Source organism: Myotis nattereri (genome assembly GCF_964212035.1).
Source record: "Myotis nattereri genome assembly, chromosome: 10".
NCBI classification, from domain to species: Eukaryota; Metazoa; Chordata; class Mammalia; order Chiroptera; family Vespertilionidae; genus Myotis; species Myotis nattereri.
This window is the reverse complement of record NC_138085.1, coordinates 69,432,975-69,455,143: the sequence shown is the minus strand read 5'-3', so window position 1 is coordinate 69,455,143 and position 22,169 is coordinate 69,432,975. Positions and strand designations below refer to the sequence as shown.

The 22,169-nt window shown below is 47.7% G+C and overlaps 1 protein-coding gene across 1 annotated transcript in view; it reads right to left on the bottom strand.

Moving 5' to 3' along the window:
- Positions 1 to 6,522: 6,522 nt before the first annotated feature.
- The window catches only part of XDH (xanthine dehydrogenase), a 63,093-nt gene continuing 47,446 nt past the window's right edge, over positions 6,523 to 22,169 (bottom strand). Inside the window, exons 25-36 of the mRNA XM_081100830.1 lie at positions 21,885 to 22,076; positions 21,565 to 21,710; positions 20,710 to 20,791; positions 20,084 to 20,179; positions 19,084 to 19,212; positions 18,211 to 18,285; positions 16,022 to 16,074; positions 13,758 to 13,872; positions 12,691 to 12,756; positions 11,179 to 11,367; positions 9,575 to 9,751; positions 6,523 to 8,021 (exon numbers count right to left, since the gene is read on the bottom strand). Of these exons, the coding sequence (XP_080956956.1) occupies positions 7,971 to 8,021; positions 9,575 to 9,751; positions 11,179 to 11,367; positions 12,691 to 12,756; positions 13,758 to 13,872; positions 16,022 to 16,074; positions 18,211 to 18,285; positions 19,084 to 19,212; positions 20,084 to 20,179; positions 20,710 to 20,791; positions 21,565 to 21,710; positions 21,885 to 22,076 (1,371 nt within the window). The 3' untranslated portion in view covers positions 6,523 to 7,970. The remainder of the gene's footprint in view (positions 8,022 to 9,574; positions 9,752 to 11,178; positions 11,368 to 12,690; positions 12,757 to 13,757; positions 13,873 to 16,021; positions 16,075 to 18,210; positions 18,286 to 19,083; positions 19,213 to 20,083; positions 20,180 to 20,709; positions 20,792 to 21,564; positions 21,711 to 21,884; positions 22,077 to 22,169) is intronic.

Genomic DNA, 22,169 nt, shown 5'->3' with positions numbered 1-22,169 from the left:
CCAGTTAAAAGAAAAACGTCCCCAAATTGCACTTAAACACATGCATAGACACACATACTATGTATAAGAGACCCGACTAAAACATGACATGGACAGTTGAAAATAAAGAAGCAGAGAAGACATGCCCAGAAATGCCAGTTGAGGGTATGAGTCTCAGGCAAAAATTCTCAGACATTGCAGAAGCAGGGGTGCTCGAGGATATGATAATAATAATGAAAGATTGGAAACAGCATAAAGATCCATTAGTATGGAGATGAAAAAATAAAGTTCGGCCTATACATATAATAAAATGATATAATAGTTGTGGCTGGTGTGGCTCAGTTGGTTGAGCATCATCCTATGCACTGAAAGGTTGCTGGTTCAATTCCCAGTCAGGGCACATGCCTGGTTGCAGTTCAATCCCTGGTAGGGGGTATTCCGGAGGCAATTGGTCAATGTTTTGCTCTCATGCCAGTGTTTCTCTCTCGCGCTCCCTCTCCCTCTCTCTCTTAAAAAAAATCAGTGAAAAAGTATTAAAAACAATAACAAAAACCAACAATGATATAACAGATAAATGAACTAGATCAAATGAACTAAGGTAGATACATATTAAAAGCATACTGTTGAATGGAAAAACAACTTGTAGAAGGATATCATCACATGATATCATGGATGTAGGTTTTTTGCAAAGGAAACTTTCTATTGCAGAATAATGTAAACACATAAAAACATACAAATCATAAACACCAGCTCAATAAATTGTCACAAAGCGACATGTCCTTGAAACCAGCACCCTGATAACGAGATCAAACCTTACCAAGCATCCCAGAAGGCCTCTTTACTCTCTTTACTACATCCCTCCAGAGGTAACGATTATTGTAACCTCTAACCCTATAGATTGGTTCTACCTATTGTTGAAATGTACGTACATGGGATAAAAGTGTGTCCTCATTTAGTGTCTGTCTTCTTTGGTTTCATGTTATGCTTTTGATATGTGTAATGTTCCTATTGAAGCATGTAGCTGTGTTTGTCCATTCCCTTTGCTCTGCTGGGTCCCATTGTATGAATCTGCCACGACTCATTTATGCACTCTATCTATGGGTCATCTGCATTTGGGATTTTTTTTAGTTCAGGGCTATTACAAGCAGTGCTGCTATGATCCATTTTGAACTTTTCTTTTGGTGCATCTGTGCATGCATTTCCCTTGGGTATACTCTCTAGTAGCCGCTGGGTCAGAAGTATGCATACTCCCAGTAGAGACTCCCAACTAGTTCTCCAAATTGGTTTTACCAATTTGCTTCCCTAGAAGTGTCTGAGAACTCCAGTTACCCTGTGTCTTATTAACACTTGTTTTTTCAGTCTTTCTAATTTCAGTCATTCTCATGGTTGATGGGAGTGAATTTTAAAACACACTCACACACAAGTAGTATATATCCTGTGGTTATATACATAGTAAAGATATGAAAACATGAATGGAGAGGATATAAACCAACCTTGGATTACTGATTACCTCAAGGCCTAGTGGGGAACTTGAGGGTGGAAGGATAAAATGGAAGGCTTCAACTATACTTTTAACATTCATTTTTAAACTAGGGAAACAAATATGGCCAAACAAATGTTTTTAGAACTGGGTGGAGAGTACATATGTGTTTTTTCCTTTTTCTCCAAATTACTTATGTTTCATACATAGTGTAATTAATACGTTTTAGCTAAGGAAAAGTTCTTTAGGGAAAATATATACCCTCCACAGGAAAGCAAAGAAAATTATAATGCATCTGATTATAAACAATATTCAAAACATGATTCATAGAGCAGACATCCCACTTCTGGGTATAATCTCAATACATAGAAATGTTTTAAGAAGCTGCACTACAAAATAAATAATTATGTGGGTCTGATAAAGGATTCAAAGCAAATGTTGAAGTTGAGTATCACCATTGATAATTTTCCTGCAGGGGGGCTAATTTACTATGCAGGGGTGGCTATGAGCATCTATTTAGAAATAAGAAATGTTAGATATATACCTAATATAGGAGAGATTTCTGTTCTACAGAGAGATGGTTATTACACACTTGCTGCGTGGGACTGATACCATGATGACATAGTGAGACAGCAAGATCAGGAGAAAGAACCAGACAGGTTTTAATTCTGCCCCAGCCACCCCCAGAGTCCGCCGCTGCTTCCCTGACGTCAGGATGGTAGGAGAGACCAGGGTTTCTCAACCTCAGCACTGTTGACGTTGGGCTGACTAATTCTTCGCTTCATAGGTCCTTTCATTTCACATTACAACATGACTTTCTTCTTTTTATAAATGAGGAAACCGGGGTGCATAAGGCAGGTAATTTGCCCGAAGGAAGAGAGCTCATACCTGTCTGAGAGAGCAGAGCATTCACTTACAGTCCATGCTCTTTCCAGTACATCCCTGAGCAGAGTCTGGCGCCTGCCCTTCAGGAGTACATGGCATGTGAACTTGAGGAAGGAGAGAGCCTGACTGTGGGACTTAGGGACCTGAGGGCTGAGCCACTTGAGAGCCAGTGTTCTCATCAGCTGAGGTTCACAAATGACCAGCAACTGTACACAGCCACCTCTGGCCTTGGGGACAAAGTAGAGGTCTGGGATGGGAAAGGGAGGCTGTTGTCGGGTTAGGATAGCTCATAGGAAAGCCTAGGCCCACCCCAGAGCCACCAGCTACCGTGGAGCCAGTGCCACCAATCCCAAAGGGTCTATGAAGTACACAGGGTTCTTGCAAGAAGCCCTGAGCCCATGCCTAAGAGCACAGAGATCACTTCCATGTGACTTTTCCTGAGACCCCTGGGTGTCCAGGAGGAAGAAGAAATGGAGCAAGACCCCATACATATGCTCTGTCATACAAACAACCTAACTGGGCCTCCCTCCTAAGATTAAGGGCCCCCAGTGGATGTGGAGGAAGTGACCGCAGGGCAATTGTCACTGGTGCTTTCCTCTCTCCCCACTGAGGCCACTCAACATGCCTCTGGCCCTGAAGGGGCTCTTCTGGGTTTGGAAAGAGAGGAACAGGTATCTTCCTTCTGGCAACAAGCCAGGCCCCCTCTTGGCCTTGGATTCATAGCTGGTATAGAGGACAGTAAGAAGAGGGGTGTGTGTGTACATGTGTGTGTGTGTGTGTGTGTGTGCATTTTCTGATGCTTGCCATTCTCCCCACAACTCGATGGAAGAACCATCATTATCCGCATTTCACACTTGAGAAAGTAGAAGTACAAAGATTTAAGTAATTTGCCCAACAGCTAAGTGAGAGACCCAAGACTGGAACTCATGACTTGGTTTCACAGTTAGTGCTCTTGATTCACCATCACCTTCTGTCCCAGAGCCTCTGTTTGCTCATTCATAAAATGGGTGTGATTGCAAAACATACCTCATAGGTCTATTGCAAGTTACGTGAAACAATGCAAAGTAAAGTGCCTTGTGTGAGACTGTCAGTTGCTGTCATTCCCAGACAAGATTAAACGTCGCGGGTAACAAAAGGGAGGGGCCATCTCCTTCCAGGCTTTTTGATAAAGGCCAGGAAGACAGCTGGGTGAGATTGGGTTCTGTTCCCCAATCTCACTTAGTCAGCCACGGGGAGCTGAGAGCCAGCCCTCCTCCCTACCCAGAGTGCTGGGAAAATCACATTTGTGTGAGAAAGCTGAGACATGCTAATCCATCACTTTTGTCATTTGTGCTAAAATATAATAAGATGAGCTGGTCTTACCTGGTTTAAGACCACAGCTCTGTGTGTGCTGCCAGTTGGCTCATTCTTGCATCTTCCTTCACGCCTGTGTTTTGATCAAAGACCTGGAAATGACAGCGGTGCGCTCCTCGAAGTGCTTTTAAACCTCTCTCTCTCTCTCTCTCTCTCTCTCTCTCTCTCTCTCTCTCTCTCTCTCTCCTCACAGCAGGTGGGTATGATTATCCAGGCCTGTTTTACAGATGAAAAGACTGAGGTTCAGAGTTGCTAAGCGACTTGCCCAAGAGCGAAGAAGAGAAAAGAGGAGCAGAGGGCTTGGCCAGCCCCTCCCTGGTACACTGAGTGCCTGAATAACTAGGCATGGGCTGGGTGGGTTGCCTGCCACTGCCCCCAGGCAGGAACTCAGGCCAGCCTTGGTGGGAAGCAGGGAAAAAGCCTTCCTCCTGGGTTGGGGGAAGGGTGGGCAGGGAGGCTGGAACAGAGGACGCAGGGCAAGGATGTGTGAGTGCTTCTCATGGGCCACACCGAGAAAGCTGACCTAAGGCTATTTTGATCCCTGGGCACAAGATGGCCCTCTCTCTGTTGGGGTTACATGACCACCCGCCCCGCTCCAGGCAGTCCTCCTGGGTGGCTTCCTCTAGTATAGCCACACTGGTATCCTTGCCCTGACACTAACCTTCCCTGTCCTGCTACCTCAGGCTGAACCAACCACAGCTTCTCAAGCTGCTCTCATGGTTTGGGCTTCTGAGCGGCCCCACTCGAAGCTCTCTCTTTTCCCACCTGCCCCACCCTTTTGGTAAGGAGGGTGTACAGCTTGCTATTTTCAAAGAAATCCTCTCTCCAATCTCCCAACCTCTATATTTCAATCCCTTACTCCCTGAGGTAGGGGATGAGCTAAAGGTGGCAAAAGCATTTCCAGCCAACCCCTCCACAAGCCTTGCATAGATGACTTAGCACCTCAATCTGGAAAGAGGGGATGTTTTGCACTTACGGTTTCATGCCCACCTGTGGGGCTTAAGAAAGAATCCCACTTGAGCTTCCTGTCCTAGGAGCTTAGGCAGCTGTAAGGCCTCTGGCCCTCCTGCCATGGTGTTCATCTTGGGCCCCAAGCTCTCCATGTCTCCTTCCCGGCCAGTGTAACTCGATTTCTATGCTATCCCCCAGCCATCCAACCCAAATGCATAAGAGAAGGTTCGAGTTGATATATTGATCTAGTTTTTTAAAGAGTCTGGACCAGCAGTCAGACAGCCTTGCTGTCGTCCTGTCTCTCTCACTAAAGGGCTGTGCAACCCTAAACAAGTCCGTTACCCTCTCTGGGCTTACATTTTGCAGCTCTAAAACAAAGAGGTTGAACTTGATGGTCCCTGAGGTCCTTCCAACACTGGGATGCTGAGTGGTCTGGGGAATGTACAAGGCCAGGGCCAGGCCAGTTCAAGGGCAGAGATGACGCCAAAACCCTTCTGGCAGTGCCTGACATTTCCACTCCTGTCAGCGGGCTGCTTTGTTTCAGGTGACAAGGTTGTCACAGGATCTGTCTCCTGCCTTAGGGAACAAGTAGGCCCCCAGTTCAGGATAGAGACACAACAAAAGGGCAAGCCCCTGAGCCTGGGGGGCCCTGGGTGATGTCAACCTCAGCAGGTCCAGGAAGCGGCATGCCCCAAATAGCCTTATCCCAGCATCTAAAATAGGCAGCAAATGGAATGGTTTCCAGGCTCCCCTTCAGCAAAAGATAAAAATATAATGGGCTCAGGGATGTCCCGTCATAAATCAATCAGCTGGGACTATTTCTGTCCTTATCCCTTGCTGGGGTCCCTCCTATGACCTCCTTCCATTCTGTCCTCTCGTCCTGGTCTCCCAGCCACCTTAGCTCTGAAGTAGGAGGCCACTCACCCTCTGCCTTGGGATGGAGGCGCAGCAGCCTGGGCTGCCAGTGTGAGGATGCTACCCCTGCCTACAGGTGCACAGATAGGCATTCAGGTGCCTCCACCAGCCTCTGTGAGCCTGCCCCGCATGAGTCCACCCTGACAGGCCGATCAAGTCCCATACACGCCAGGGTTCGGACCGCATTGCCGTCCGTGGGCTGGGGTGGTTTCCCAGGAGTAAACGTCCCCGAGGAAGCCCTCTGCCTGGCTCTGGGTCGGGATTCTCCTTCATGTCATTACAGAGGTGAAAGGCCCACCTCTTAAGGGCACTGGGAGGAATAAAGGAGACTCCGTAAGTAAAGCACTATACTCAGCACCTGGCAAGTTGCCCACTCAGAAAATAAGACTGGCCCCGCATCTCCCATTGTCAGAAGCCCAGACTTTCAGGACTGACCCATGTCCTCAGAGAGGTCCTTTGAGGAGATTTTGCCCATCTGAAACCCTAAGTCAGCTGCAAATCCGGCTCTTGGAGAGACTGTTGAAGGCACGTGGTCTGTTCTGAGAGACAAGTCAGTTCCCTCGTAACTAACCCTACAAGCAATGCTGTGGGGCCTGCACACCACATTCTCATATGCTGTCCTCCACCGCCCTCTGCAGGTTCCTGTGCAAAACTGCAGGCACCGTTGGCTGCATCCTTGAGGCCAAGGATCCTCACTTTGTAGACAGACTTGAGGCAGTTTACTGACCAAGACAGCAGGGCAAGGCCAGGTGTCTCGGGAAGACAGCACCTCAAGTCACAAAACACTTGCTCGTTTGGTTTTCATGACCCCTCTGCCTTGCCTCTGTTCCGAAGCTCCGAAGGGAATTCACAGTCATTGTTCAGCCCTTCCGGCCGCACTAATAGCAGCGGACACATCAAAGTCTGGGGTATGCCCTAGAGTATTCCGGGAAATCATTTGAAACAGACAAATACTGGTTGCATTTCTGAAGCTCTTTAGTTTGAATCACACTGTCTAGAATACTCTGAGGAAGGGAAGTGTGTAGGAAAAGTGTGTGTGTGTAAGAGAGAGAGAGAGAGAGAGAGAGAGAGAGAGAGAGAGAGAGAAAGAGAGAGAGCATTCTCCAGAAACGAAGGCTGGCTAAGATATGGCAGACACTAGCAGTTGGTGCGGTTATGACGATTACTAAGCATTTCTCATGTGCCAGTCAGCTAACAGTCTCGTTTATTAGTGACATCAAGCTCCAGCCTCAACTGCATGGTTCCACTATCTTCCCATGGCCAGAAACTTGAACCCTGTCTGGCAGAAGGTGGGTATTTTATACAATGAAGGCACGTGACAATGTCACATCATCCACCTAGTGCCACAGGGTGATGAAATCACCAGTGAGAGAAACCACAGGGATGCCTGCCTTTCTCCTGTTCTCTTTACCAGCCTTAGGTCGGGTCTTAGCAGAGCTCATTGCACCCATAGAAAGGGAGCCAAGTCGTTGGCACCTGCAGGTTCCTTATATCAGTGAAGTTTCCAGGGCACGTATTTCGAGACGGTTAAAGCCGGAGAAGACCTTGGAGATTATTCCAGTCCAGTCCTTTCATTTTGCAGTAAAATGAAGTGCAGAAAATGGAAGTGACATTCCAAGGTAAAGACAGAGACACAGCTGGGATGAGAACCCCAGCTCCTTGACTGCTTTTCTTCTGACTGATCTTGACTTTTTTATATCATTTCTAGGTGGAAAGTACTCTGGCTTCATGGGAAGGTTTTTATAACTGATCTTTTTAATACACAAAGGGGAAGAGAAGAAACTCACCACATAGGAGGCACTCAATAATTGGGTTTGTTGGTTTGAGTGTTATGGAGTAATCTTACTTTATGCAACTTAACAAAATTAGACCAAATTAACCTTGAATTTGTTTCATTCTTTATTCTCTCCAATGACCCAAAGGTGGTTAGAGGCTTGAATCTCACCACATTGTCCCATTAAAATTTTTTAGGTATGGATCTGAGGTGGTAATATGATGTTCATTGGCTCGAAGGAAAGGCTGCCTGAGGAAGGCACGTGGATTTAAAGTAGCTTTCGTTCAAGCTTCTGGAGGTTTGTGGGATTCCAGATAGACAGACACTGTCAGCACCTGAGGTTATATAGTCTGTCCAATGAGTTGGGACATAGCACACACACTTCCTGAATCTATTTAATCATATACATGATTAAAACAGACCTGAAAGGACCCTTCATTGCCTAATAACCACTTGGGCCTTGAGCCTAATAGGTCTGAATTTGCTTATCATTATGTTTACAAATCACATTTTTATCAGAATCTTCCCATGCATTCAGTGTTCTGCGCTGTCACCCTGCAGTTTTCATAGATTCGTGTTCTTCAGGGCATGTTCCACGCTTCACAGGAGAAGAGGCCCCTGGGGGCTTTCTCTTCAGACCCTCCGAGACCAGGGTTTATAGTTTCCTGGTACATCAGTGACACTCTAGAAAGGAACGACAGAGAACTCACTGCCAGGGTCTTCCCATAGCGCATGCCCCCTCACCCTCTGTCCATGCCACCTCCCACCACTGCCAGCCACCATGCTAAGCCCAAACACCACTCTGCAGTCCCAGCTGTTGGCGATGCCCCCCGGCAGGACCCCTTAACTTCCCAGTCATTCATTTCTTTCTACTGAGCACTTTTCATGTGGCAGGCACTCTAGGAGCCTCTGGAAGTACAGGGATGACCAAATTCAGAAGTAGTCCCTTCTAGGAGACATTCTCAGTTCTTCAAAAGCATAGAACCAGCTGCTCGGTCAAGTCCCCTGCAGGGACTTTAAATCACTGGTGTGTTTTAACACAGCAAAGGGGCTCATTAAGTCATGGAGTTGTGCATCAGATTGCTTACAAGGAGCTAACTTAGCAACCTGTGCGGTTTATAGAGAGCCATGCAGCACTTCCCCTCTCGGGGAATGGGGTTTGGGGACCTGTCAGCACTGGGCCATGGTGGAAGGTACTGGGCTGGGCGAAGGTTGCTGCACAGCTGTGGGCATCCTCCCTGCCTGGTAGCTCCCGCCCCACAGCTAACGCTATTGGCAGACCTGAAGGATGACCGGACTAGAGACGCATCCGCCTCCCTTCCTCTCAGTGCTGAGATCTGGGATGGCAGAGGTGCCTGCCCGAGGGGCTCTCCTGTCCCCTCCCCATCCCTGGAACACTTTGGCTCCATAAGTACCTACTTCACCTCTAAACCCAAAGGGCCTATCAAATTTCCCACCAAATAGCCCAGGAATACAACTTGGGGAATTGGGAAGAACCTGGTTCTGCTACCTCAACAGAGGCTGCCATTGCAAACTCAGAGCCCAGGCTGCTTCGGAGGGTCTAACAGTAGAAGACACTATCCTAGCTTAGCCTCCTGTTACCAGGCCCTGTCCACTATGATTACCACATAGGGCCTTCCCCAAATGATCCCAACGTCCACGGAATTCCTGTTCTATTCTGCTACAAACATCTCCAAGGTGGAAACCCACATAATGAGATCACGTGGCTTCCTGAAAGGCTGCAAAGTCTTCAAGGGCACCTGTGTGTCCCCAGTATCTGCATGGCACATGGTAATCACAGAACAGCTGTGGGTCATCTGATTATTTAACTCGTTCTTTTTCTCTCCATCTCCTTTGTACCTCACACAGTGTTTTTACCAAAGAAGGGTCTCAAAACACATGCGAGTGGTGGGCACTAACGAGTAGGCTCTTCCGGAGCTTTAGCTATCACCCTCACCTTCATGGAAAATAATGAACTCCATGGGTGTATAGACTGCCCTCCTTTTTCTAAGGAGGCCCCACTACAAGCTGCAGCTTTAATGGGAGTTATTGTTCTTTTCTTGCAAGTTCAAGGGCGTGCCTCAACCAGAGAGTGGAGGGTGGCCTTAACCGGTGTGTGGTTGTGTGGTTGAAAGAGAGCCTAATACCTCTGTCCCCTGGCAGAACTCGCCCCGGCAGTTCATGGGCCTGTGCCCTGGCCTCCCCCAGACGGAGTGGGTGCTCCAGAGCCATCATACCAGGGTGGTGAACTTGTCCACGCAGGCATTGCGGATCTTCTCTGGAGTGGCAGGGCTGTCTAGCTGGAAGAGCGCCTTTGTATTATTGTCTGCATGCTGAGCTCGGGCTGCACGGATGGCATCCTTGATGGCAAAGAAGATGGAGGCGGCCAGGAAGAGAGGCGGCTCCCCGACAGCCTAGGGGGGACAGCGTGGGGGACAGGAACTCAGGCCAAGAAGCCCCAGCCTCCACAGCAGGAGGGCCAGTGATGCTGGAACACCAGCTGCCAGCACTGACAGGCCTCAATCAATCAGGGGCCCAGAACAATGACTCTAGTAAATGACTCGACCTTGTCAGCATATTTCTTTGAATTCTTACTGTGTGATTCCTTGATGACACCATGCAAATATAATGTACCATGAAATGTAATATTAAATAGTCACAGTGTATAAACAAACAAAATCTGACATGAATTTTTAACCCTTTCCTTGCGGTGATGAGCCTAGCGAAATAATCTACCTGCAACTCCGACCCCAACATGTACTGGCATCATAATTATACGCACAGCATCTATAGGAATATAGGCACCATGACAAACATGAATTAAAACACTTTCTAGCAGAGGTGGTTTTGTCCCCCAAAGCACAGATCAGAGACTGTGCATCAGAATTACTAGGGACACTTATTAAAAATGCATGTTCCAGGGCCCGAGCCCAGATCTACAGAATCAAAATTTCTAGGGGTGGGCCACCCAGAACTGCTTTTTTAAAATATTTGTTATTGATTTCAGAGAGGAAGAAAGAGGGAGAGAGAAATAGAAATATGAATGATGAGATACATTGATCATCTGCCTCCTGCACACCCCACACTGGGGATCAAGCCCACAACCCCAGGCATGTGCCCTGACCAGGAATCATACTGTGACCTCCTGGCTCATAGGTCAGTGCTCAGCCACTGAGCCACACCAGCTAGGCCAGAACTGCATTTTTATCATGAGCCAGTGGCAGGGGTTGCAAAGTGTCTCAGATGCTCCCATGATGATGTAACCATGAGATGAGCAAATGGGTGGGTTTCATTGCTTTCAAATGATCAGCTGTCTTCCTTAGACCTAGGACTAGATCAATCAGCTTGACCGATTTTCAACCATTTTTCCATACGTATTGGGGACAGGGAAGAAACAGAGGATGGTTATCATCCTTCAGGCATGCTGATCAAGTCTTAAGGTCAGGGGGCAGCCCCTGAAGGAGGTGATGGGGTGCACAGAGGCACTGCCCCATCTTCAGTGAATGTGCTGGTTCTTATAGGAGACAGTGGTACTGGATCTGTGAGATCGTGTCTAGGACCGAACCTCAAGGATGGACACCTGAGACGGGGGTGTAGGTCAGGGTTTGGCCTATAGGATTGAGTTAAGGAACTCCTTGCTACACGGAGGAGCTGTCATATTCAATCCAGTTCCCTGGTTCTCAGGCAGGACTGCCCGCCCCTCCACCACCATCGCCAAAGCCGGTGTCAAGTCCTCTTCTCAGATGAGCCACCTGCAGACCCACATGGGGGTGGAGGGGCCTGTCACCACCCGGGGCCTCCCACAGTGCAGACAGGAAAGCAGCCCACAGGGTGCCAGTACCTTGGATGCGTAGATGGCCTTCTTGTTGGGAGAGTCACGGAGCAGGGACACCCTGAACTCAGTGGGGATGTTGCCAAACGCCGGGATCTTGTAGGTGCTGGGGCCGCGGGTGAGCAGGTTGCCCTCGGGCGAGTAGTGCAGCTCCTCCAGTGTGAAGAGGCCCAGACCCTGGACAAATGCGCCTTCCACCTGCAGGGCAGACAGACATATGGACACACTGCCTCCCCATTCCCCAGGGACAGGTACTGCTTCCACCATGGGCACCAGGCCACCCAGAGCGGGGCCTGGAATGAAGCTGGAAACAGCCCTGCCCTACTTACCTGGCCCCTCACCACCGGGGACAACCTCTCCAGGCCTTCGCCAGGCATTGGCACTGAAGTTCTGTTTTAGAACTCGTCGGCGATTCTGGAGGCCCATGCGGTGGTAGCATAATTTCCCATTAAAACCTGCCGCAGGGCAGTGCACATGTTCCTCCCATGTCACCACTGGGGAGACAGTCACTCCGCACTGAGGCAAGAGCTCACAGGCTAATGGGTGCTGAGTGCCCCCAGGGGCCCGCGCTCCTTCTGTGGGACCCTGCACTTCTGAGCAGCCCCAGGAGAGAGAAGAAGCTTTTTGATAGTAGATTGCAGGCTTTCTGAACCCCCAGCCCTGCCTGCCCTCTGGGAAAAGGAGTGCCTCTGCGCTAGCTTATAGGTCTGTTTGGGGGCACCTGCCTCGCTCTCATAATCGGATAGGTGGTGCCATGTAGCCAAACAAGAGTGTTTAGGGGAGACGAGGTGCTAATCATCTTTGTGTCTGCAGTGCCCAGCTCAGCACCTGCGCCCGGTTGTTCAATGAATGAAAGAACTGATTGGACTAGTGGTGACGTTTCTGTACACTCAGTAATTGTCCATTCTAGAGAGATATTCATCACATTTTCTACCAGGTGCTGAGTACTTCCGGTCCTGATTCCGCCTTCAGTCTCCTCCTGTTCCACCTGCTCTGTCCAATACTCTTATATTTTCTGAAAGTGCTTTTCTTTGGCCAGCCCTTTACCCCTCTTGCTCGAACCCAGGCTTCGGCACATTGTTGTCCTGGGTGGGAGAGAAAGGAGGAGGGGAAAGCTCGCTGACCTCAGACCTCACTGCCTGCACGTTGATTCCAAACTCCATCTCCATCCAACTGTGCTCCCTCTCAAACTGTGCGTGTGTGTGTGTGTGACTGTGTGTGCATGTGTGTGCGGTCCTGTGTGTGTGCATGCATCTGCATGCCCAGTGTTTTCCCCATTCATCTTGTTCTCCGAGGCGTGAGAGCCCTTTCTAGATCAATCCACTAATTTGCCTTCTGCCTCAAAAGTTGGTTGGTCTCTCATCCATCTAAGCATCACTCTGCAGAAGACCCTCTTGGTAACATGTTCAGACCCACATAAAAACAACATTGGACAAGATGCTGCGGCTGGTGGCCCTGGGAAGGGGATGGGGCACATCAGTAGCCGAGTCTATCACCACCCAGGTTCCCTGTGAGCCTTACCTGCCCAATGTCGATAGCAGGGTTCAGACTGGAGCCAACATCCATGACGATGTCTGTGCGAAGGTTCTACGGTGGACAGGGAAGTAAAAGCAGCTTGAGAAGAAGGGGAAGTGTGGGATGATAGGTGGGTCTCGGTAACCCTAGACCAGTAATAGCGAACCTATGACGCGCGTGTCAGGGGTGACACGCGAACTCATTTTTTTGGTTGATTTTTCTTTGTTAAATGGCATTTAAATATATAAAATAAATATCAAAAATATAAGCCTTTGTTTTACTATGGTTTCAAATATCAAAAAATTTCTATATGTGACGCGGCACCAGAGTTAAGTTATGGTTTTTCAAAATGCTGACACGCCGAGCTCAAAAGGTTCGCCATCACTGCCCTAGTCTATGAAGTGCCAGCCCGGATGGTACTTCCGCAAGCGGAGTGCTCTGGGCATGCTCAGGCAGTCCCCAGTCTCCACTGCCACCGTCACTGCTGAGGTTTGAGTTCTTAGAGCAGCTGGGGAAGGGGTGGGAGTGACCAGGGTCTCAGTAATCCAAAATAGCTACACACACACACACACACACACACACACACGTGTGAGTGGGAGGGACAGGCTTGCAGTCCCTGAGGCTTTGAACCTGAGTCTGGGAAGCTCATGTAAGGAAGGAGTCAACACACTACGTTCCATGGGCTGAATCCAGCCGGTGCCCTGTCTTTGTACAGCCTGTGAGCTACTAATGGCTTTTACATCATTAAATAACACACAGAAATAAGAAGAGTATGTGGTGGCGTGAGCACTGCGTGAAATCCACAGGGCGTCAGTAGCGCTTTAGGGGCGCACCGCCACGCTCATTTGTTTCCGTAGGTCTTGGCTGTTTCATGCTGCGAAGATAGCGTTGTGGCAGTGTCTTCGTGGCCCCAAAACCCTAAAGTTTTTACTCTCTGGTCCTTTAAAGGAAGTTCCCCAAGCCGTGATATAAGGCATTATTTTCCCAACCAGAGTTTGTCTTTGGTTTGTATTATAATTGAGTTGTTTCTCTTCTTTTCCCCCCTTAGCACTGAAGTTTTGCAAACATCTTACCTTATGGTCCCCTGTTAAGCAGTCAATTTCCACTTCCGAGCAAGCCACCCCATAGGTGAAGTAGTGGAAGGGTTTCCCTGAGTGGGTCTCAAAGCTGTAGCCAACGTTGGGTGTTCTGGGGGAGAAAAGAGAAGATACTGCATGTGTATTAAAATGAATATGACCCCCCCCAAAAAAAACACACACACACACACACACACAAATGGCTTGTCCCACAAAATCTTAAGACCCAAAGGCTTTATTTTTTTCATTCAGCTGTTCTTCCCAGTAGCCCATGTGCTTTGGACATTTTAACCTGTGAATGAAACCCAGGAATTCCAGAGCACTGATTTGTTTTGCCAATGACCCTCGGGTGAATCATTCCGTACAGCTGAGCGGTGTTTAGAGTCAGCGTGCTGGCCTCTATGTGGTGGAAACTGACAGAGTTCTCCCAGCTCACGAAGGACGTGAAAGTCACACCCCAGAGGGTCTGTGAGCTAGAATTCAAGATCTCAGAACCGAAGGCTCCTGCGCTGGCTCCTGGGCTGTTCCCACAGGCTCACCTGCCCTTCTTCCTCAAGGTGGAAATTAACAAGATCAGTGTCTCAGGCCAGCCTGGGTGCACTTTTAAGTAGCCTCTTGCCTGTGTTACTCTTCTTCTATTGGTCCCTTCTAAATTTCAACAAATGATTTGAGGAAAGTGTTATTAATAAAAGCAGATGGCCTCTTACATTTTTTCTTCTTCAATCCTATCTTCTGTAATTCTAATTTTGCGTGAGTCCCATATATGTATGTACATGTGTGTGTGTATATTCTCACACTAGAGTTTATAGTAGTATTTATGGTATTCTATACATTACACAGAAATTATGTGAGCTAATGTGACCAGAATCTGCATGAGAAGAACACCAGTGCAGGGTTGAGGGAGAAGGCTTCTCCCAGGGGAAACCACCACTGTCTTTGACCTCTGGATTCCCCACCTTCATCTGGGTGTTTCTGTATATAACCCCAGTTTATCAACTCCAAAAATGGAATGTGAATTTGTGAGAAAACCTGCACTAGCTTATGTTTGTGTACGCCAAATGTTATATAACCCAGGGAGCACTGACAAACCATTACTTTGCCTACAAAATAAAAATATATATTTACAAAAAAGACCTTTTGAAGTAAACATTGAACTGTTTGCCAAATCTATTGATCTATGAAAGAAAAGGTCCTCGTTAAACTTCCCAGAGAAAGCTAAAACGTTGTGGCTGACAAGTCAATATGATCCTGTCTTTTTACATCTTCTAAATCAGATGGGCCGGGTCTCTAATTCTTCATGCAGCTACTGAATTTTAAAGTTACACAAGGTACGTGCTGTTTTCTAAATCTCACTTTAAGTTCTGTTGAATTCCACATCTTGTAACAAGACCGTATGCTCTAAATCTTCCCCTCATTCTCTTTTTTATGCTTTTGTTGATTTTTTAGAGAGAGAAGGAGGAAGAGAAATAGAGAGATGGAAACATTGATGAGAAACATTGATCTGCTGCCTCCTGCATGCCCCCTACTGGGTATTTAGTCCTCAACCTGGGCATGTTTCCTAACCAGGAATCAAACTGGTGAGTTCTTGGTTCATGGGTTGATGCTCAACCATTGAACCATGCCAGCTAGGCTTCCTCTCATTCTTTTGAAGTAAAGTCTTCAGAAAAAAGTCCAATGCATGATAAAAGGAAGAAAGAAAGAAAGAAAGGAAGAAAGAAAGAAAGAAAAAAAGAAAGAAAGAAAGAAAGAAAGATTAAAGAATATGAAAGAAAAGAAAAAAAGAGAAGAGAAGGAAAGAAAAGAAAAGAAAAGGAAAGGAAAGAAAAGAAAAGAAAGAAAAGAAAAATGCATAGTACAAAGTAGCATGCGTAGGTAACTCAGAACATAGGACGCCCTGGTTGTCACAGGGGAGTGCTGACAGAGGAGTGGTTGGTAACTGTCCCATTCTGTCATAAATGAGGTTACAGGTTCAGAGGGAATCACTGATTTCCCCAAGGGCAATAGTCCACTAAGACCAGAACTAGAATGGGGGTCTCTGATATGGCAGCTCATGCTTTTGCCTCCTGGGCATGTAGCTTGGTAACCCCACGTATGTTAGAGCATCTTTACGTTGAAATGAGTGGAAGTACGCTGAAGAGGTCAGAGTTTTGATGGAACTGTTCTCTCCTGGCCACAGGCTGATAGAATTCAGGATTAGGGAGGACCTGAGAGGCCAGAATGACAGCACGTTGTGAGATGGGTGAGATCACCACCATACATACTTGTAAAACCCAGTAGCAGACAAGCTCACTGCATCCTGGTAGGCAGCCGTGACCTGAGGAGAAGAAATGGCCATTAGGAAGGGGTAAGCATGGTTTCCAGTAACCATGACCCAGAACTAAGCCTTTGTATGCTCATCCTCCTCATCTGGAAGTTGATCAACCCTTGACTGGTGCTCTCACCTCACGCCCTCACCACCACCCCCTGCATCAGGTCCTTGACATCAACGCCTGGAGCACTACAATGGTCTCCTAACTGGTCTTCCTCCCTCAAGTTGCCTCCCCCAACTGCTGTGTAACCCAACCCAGCCGAGAGATCATCTTAACATACTGCACTGCCCGTGTCACTCTCCTACTCCAGAGCGTTCAATGACTCCCCATTGCCTACAGAGCGAATACCTGATGTTAAGGACTCCAGTCTTCTCTGGTGTAGCACACACACCATTGCCACTCTTCCATTGCCTCGGTCTTTACAACAGCAACTCTCTACATTGTTTATTTGATGCCTGTGTTCTTATTGGTACTTTCCTATTAATAAAGCTATCCATCTACCTATCCATCCACCCTCTCTCCTAAACTACATACATTCTCTAGGGCAGTGGTTCTCAACCTTCCTAATGCCGCGACCCTTTAATACAGTTCCTCATGTTGTGGTGACCCCCAATTTCATTGTTACAATTTGAACATAATTAAAGCATAGTGATTAATCACAAAAACAATATGTAATTACAAATGTGTTTTCCGATGGTCTTAGGCAACCCCTGTGAAAGGGTCGCAACCCACAGGTTGAGAACCGCTGCTCTAGGGTATCCCTAGCACTGGCACAGCACTAAGATTTAATTTATTGTTGCTATAGTTTGCATCATGATTATTGTCAATAATAAAGCTCTTTACTATGTACCAGATGCTACTGAATAATTTGCACACATCATCTGACTTAATATGCAGCACAACCCTGTAAAATTAGTATTCTTATTATCTGCATTTTATAGATGAGAAACAGAGGTTTAGAAAAGTTTCTTTAAGATCCTTACCATATGTATATGGAATCAAATATATGCATATACAGTGGTAGCGGTAGTAATGGCTTATTTTCAATACAGTACAGACTCAGTAGGAGATTTGGTGCCTATCATTCCTGATCATGTCTTTTTGATCGTGGCCTTTTTTGAGGTTATCTGCTTATAAAGAACACTGGACATACAGCTCAGGATTGAGGACAAAGCACAGGTCAACAGATTGTAAAGGCTGTTGTTGAAAACATTAACATCACCTTCCAAATCTACACTAAAACCTAAACTACCCAAATCAACCTCCCTCCGTGAGGTATTTATGTGTGTGGTGTTATGAGTATGGGAAGGGAAGGAGAGGTTCTGGGAGGCTGAGTAAGATGAGAAACATCCATCAGCTGCCTCCTGCATGCCCCCAAAAGAGTTCCTTTTTTTGAACCTATTGTACTATCTGAGCTGGTTCATGTGCAGTCACATATTATGTGTCACTGTTGTGCCCAGTTCTCTCATTCTGATACAGGGGATGGTGAAGCAGGGCCACCATTAATAGTTCTGCATCTTGGAGAAGCTAAAGTCTCCCACCTGAGAGCCTTCCTGCAGCTTCCCTCCCAGGGTTTCTCACATGCAGGCCTCCCAACCAGAAATCAGAGAATCGGGTTCATTCTCATTAGGAGTGCTTGTTGTGTGACTCCCTAGACCACAGGAATGATATAACCCTTGTACAATGTCTTCCTCCCGCTTCCTCACAGATGGAATCTCAGTGGACCCAGACTCAAAAGCTGGGTAAGGGGAGAGGCTGGTAGGGGCAGACCTCTGAGAAAAGGAGTTTGAAGAAAACCCAGCTGATCAAGCCTGTAGACAAATGAGGTGTGGGACTAGGCCGAGGGAAGAATTCACAGTGAGGTGTGTTTGCTGAGCTTGTCTTCTGGGGCTCAGGGTAGCCAAACCCCTAATTCCCACAGAGCTATCAAAATCCTGGATCAAACATTTTTCTCAGTGACTTCCCTCAACTGTGAACACCACTGAGAAATGGGGTCCAGCAAGAGTGAGCATCTACTTGTCCTGTGAAAGCATGCAGACTCCCTCAACTTCTCCCCGCTGTGTGACTAGATCAATACCTCCTATTCCTGATCTTCATTTCACTCTCATTTGCAAAAGCAACTTGGAGAAGCTCAGACTTACCCAGTCTTCCCAGGAGCCACTGGGGTTCTTTCTCTTGAAGGGCTCCAGCCTCTTCAGGATGGTCTGACAAGCTTCCTAAAGAACACATCCACCACACACCAGACGCGTCAGCCCTCTGCATGCCCCAGCACAGGGAAAACCTGAGGGCCTCCACCGAGCCCCCTCCCAGGGATGCTGTGCCCAGGGCGCCATTCAAACAGTCTTATCACCCTCTAAGACAGTGGTCACCAACCTGTGGTTCGTGGACCACTGGTGGCCCATGAGGTCCGAAAGGTTGGCGACCGCTGGTTTAAGGAAACCTTTGGAGCAGCAGTCGCCAAACAGTGGTCTGTGAGGTCCAAAAGGTTGGTGACCGCTGCTCTAAGACATCACCGAGGCTAGGGTGGAAACCACTAGACCCTTCCCAAGGGATCACCACTGTCCTGTGCTTGGAGAGCACTTCCTAAGCCAGTTCTCACACTGACAACAGGTAAAATGCTTGAGGCTCTCTAAGTAGGTACTGTCTCACATTTGTTTGATGATATCCTCCACCTGGGAGAGAAAGCAGGTCGGTCTGACCTGGCCCACCCCATTTCAATTTCAGCCCATTGTCCAGTGGCCAGTTCTCACAAGAGTATGTCTCCCCAGAAGCCCCTGTATTTCTCCAACTCTCCTCCCCCTCCTCCCCTCATCCTTCCTGACTCTGATGGACGTGATGGTGGTTCTCTCTTTTAGCTCAGCATTTGGAGGAGCAGGGTTCTGCTCAGTAAGAGAGCCCAAGGCATGGTCACAGCCAAGAGCCTGCAAGGACCACTCCAGCTCTCATCCCAGGGACTCTCTGGGCCCAAAGGCCTGGTCTGGCCCTCAGCTCTGCTGGTTCCTGAGGCTCCTTACATAGACGGCCTGTCCATTGATGTCAGTGCTGACAGAGGCGGCCGTGGGAGAGGTGTTGGGCACTGTACTAGTGCTCGTCTCGCTGATGTAAATCTTAGAGGTGGGGATTTTCAGAGCTTTGCCGGCCACCTGCGAAGAAAGACGACATACGTATGATAGAGAAGATTCTTTAAGAATGTTCCTTTAGGGAAGGGGAAAGCATGGGACTTGGCTGCCTTTCCCCCAAGACAGGATTCAGGTTCACAGGTACAGGCAAGGAGACAGTTTTGTAAACTATAATTCTACTGAGACTGGAATGTTCCCATGTCTGCTTGAACTTGAAGCAGCACTTTATGGAATGGTTTGGGTGGAGAAAAAATTTTTAAACCTCATGGTGATTAAAGTGCCCTTTAACAAAGTGGTAGTTACAATATAGTCCCGGGGATGTAAATTACAGCATAGGCAATATAGCCAATAATATTGTAATAACTGTGTACGGTGCCAGGTGGGTACTAGAAAAATCAGAGGGAACACGTTGTAAAGTATATGATTGTCTAACCACTGTGCTGTACACCTGAAACTATTACAAAATAACATTGAATATAAAGTGCAATTGAAAAATGAAATTTTTGTAAAGTGCCATTTAAAGCTAACTCTTATTTTAAAAAATCCCATTTGGCCAGGCCCCAGGAGCCAAGCAGGTGTGCTCACTCTCATCCAGCTCCACCATCCAACTCCACTCTGAGGCGGCTCACTTGTGCGGGACTAGCTACCTTTATATACACAACACCCACCTTACACATAGTCGCAGAATCCTAGAGTGTTGGTGACGGAAGTGACCTCAGACAACACAAGGCCAACCCCTTGGCACAAATGAGGAAACCCTTGCTCAAGGTCACATTTAAGTGGTCAGCAGAGCCAGGGCCAGAGTCTAGGCCTGATTCTGCTCCTGGGATATCCCATCCCTCAGTTTCTCCGAGCATCTCCCCTCCACAGATACCACAGTCCGCAGGCCGCTCACCTGTACCATCTTGGTGTGGAGACCCTGGCCCATCTCAGTGCCCCCATGGGTCAGCAGCACGGAGCCATCTGTGTACACATGAATCAGGGCGCCTGCCTGAGGGGAGAGAAGAATGCCAGCCACAAAGGTAGTCAATTCTAGTTCAGCTTAAGACTTGAGACAAAAGGTGCTGCAGCCCAGGGAAAAGAGAACCAGCAGCAGCATTTTGGATATAAACTCCCGACAAAAATTAAAGCAGTATAAATCTCATGGTTTAATTAGGCAACCCTTCAGCACTTTGCAAAAATTCTTTAGCTCTCTTTCGCTCTCTCTGCCTCCCATCCTCAGAGGGAGGGAGGTTAAATATCTTTGTCCTCCCTCTATAAATGAAGAAATAGGATCAGAAGCCGAGTCACTGTCCATGGTCCTGCAATCAGGAAGGGTGAGAACTAGAATTTGACACCAGGTCTCTGAGTCTCAGGCTGTCCTGTGGCATACTGTACAAATAAAGGATATGCAAATTCATTTATACAGCAAAGAGCTCCTTAGTCAGCTCTGTTAACAGGGGCAGTTGGCTTTCCCTTGCAAAGAGGGGGAAATGGGGCCCCAGTCTCCTGGAAATGGACAGAATTATATAAAGCAATTACCTGATTCAGAAAAGGAGTAAGGAAGGATATTCCAAACTTGGTAGGAATTATGCACAATCCTCTCTTTTTCCAACAATTCTCCCTGGAGAGAAAGGAACATTCTCATAGTATCTTCTCTATCCTATTTTTGTCTGGTTGAACAAGTTTTCTGGCAATAATTTAAAATTGATATTAGGCATCCTCAGAGCTGCCCAAAGAGTCAGTGTGGTTTCTGCATTGTGTGGACAGACTTGGAAAGGCAGGGATTTGGGTTCTGGGTCCTTCAGTGCAACCGGAGCAGGGCCCGCCCCTGAGCATCTGACTTGAAAGAATCATCACTCTTCTTCCCCAAGTGGAATTCAGATTGGGTCAGACTGTCCTGGTGACCTTGGACTGTGCTCATCCGAGGGAAGGACTGGGGCTCACTGATGATAATGATAGCACCTCCTCTGTGCTTTATATTTGGTTTTCCCAATAATTTAGCGAAGAAGACAGAGCCAGCAGAATTACCCCCTTTGTATATGATGAAACTGAGGCCCAAGGAGGTGAGGTGACTGCCACGGTGACATTTATAGATTAGTGTTATAGGCAGGTGCATAACTGTGGCATTCTCAGTCCTGGGTTGGTGTCTATAGAATGTGGTTTGACCAGGAGGCAGACAAAAATGAAAAAATACCACACTGAGGGGTTATGACATCAAATGCAGGCTGAGCCCACCTGCCCCGGGCTAAGATCATTTCACAATCTGAAAGGGATGCCTATGAACGAGTTGGCAAATACAGCAACCTCATGAGTTATTCATTAAACTACTAGCTTTGTATTCTGAGTTCAGCAAAAGGCTGTAGAATGGAAAACGCCTCCCCTCCCAGCGCTTACTTGTTGAACTTGTCAACCTCACTCTTCCGAGCGTGATACTGAGAGCTTGCCAGACACTCATCCCAGCACCTGGGCACGGTGAACCCCTCAAGCTTCTGGTCGAAGTATGTCAGGTCCCCTTCTTTGTACATGTTCTTCCTCCGCACCTTCCCAACGAGAGAGATACTGAGGCCTTGTTGGCATGAGATGAGGGCAAATCCTACAGTTAAGCTTCCAGCCCCTCTCACCAGCCCCTGCCTGTCCTCTGTCCCCAGGGGAGATACCCAAAACACAAAGTAGGCTAGCCCACTTTGACCTGTGCCACCAAATTCCCAGCTTACTTCCTCAGCAGGCAGCCCACAGGTCACTGCAACTTCACTCATCCAGTGCTCGGCAATGAGCATCCCCTGGGGGCCCCCGAAACCCCGGAAGGCCGTGTTGGAGGACAGGTTGGTCTTGCATAGCCGCCCGGTGCCCCGGATGTTGGGGATTCTGTAGCAGTTGTCCATATGGAGTAGAGCTCGCTCCATTACCTAACGCAGAGGGAGCCAAAATGGGAGAGAACAACTTTTTTAGTTTTTATATTTGCATGGCAAAACGTTTTATTGGACAGCATTGTTACAGAC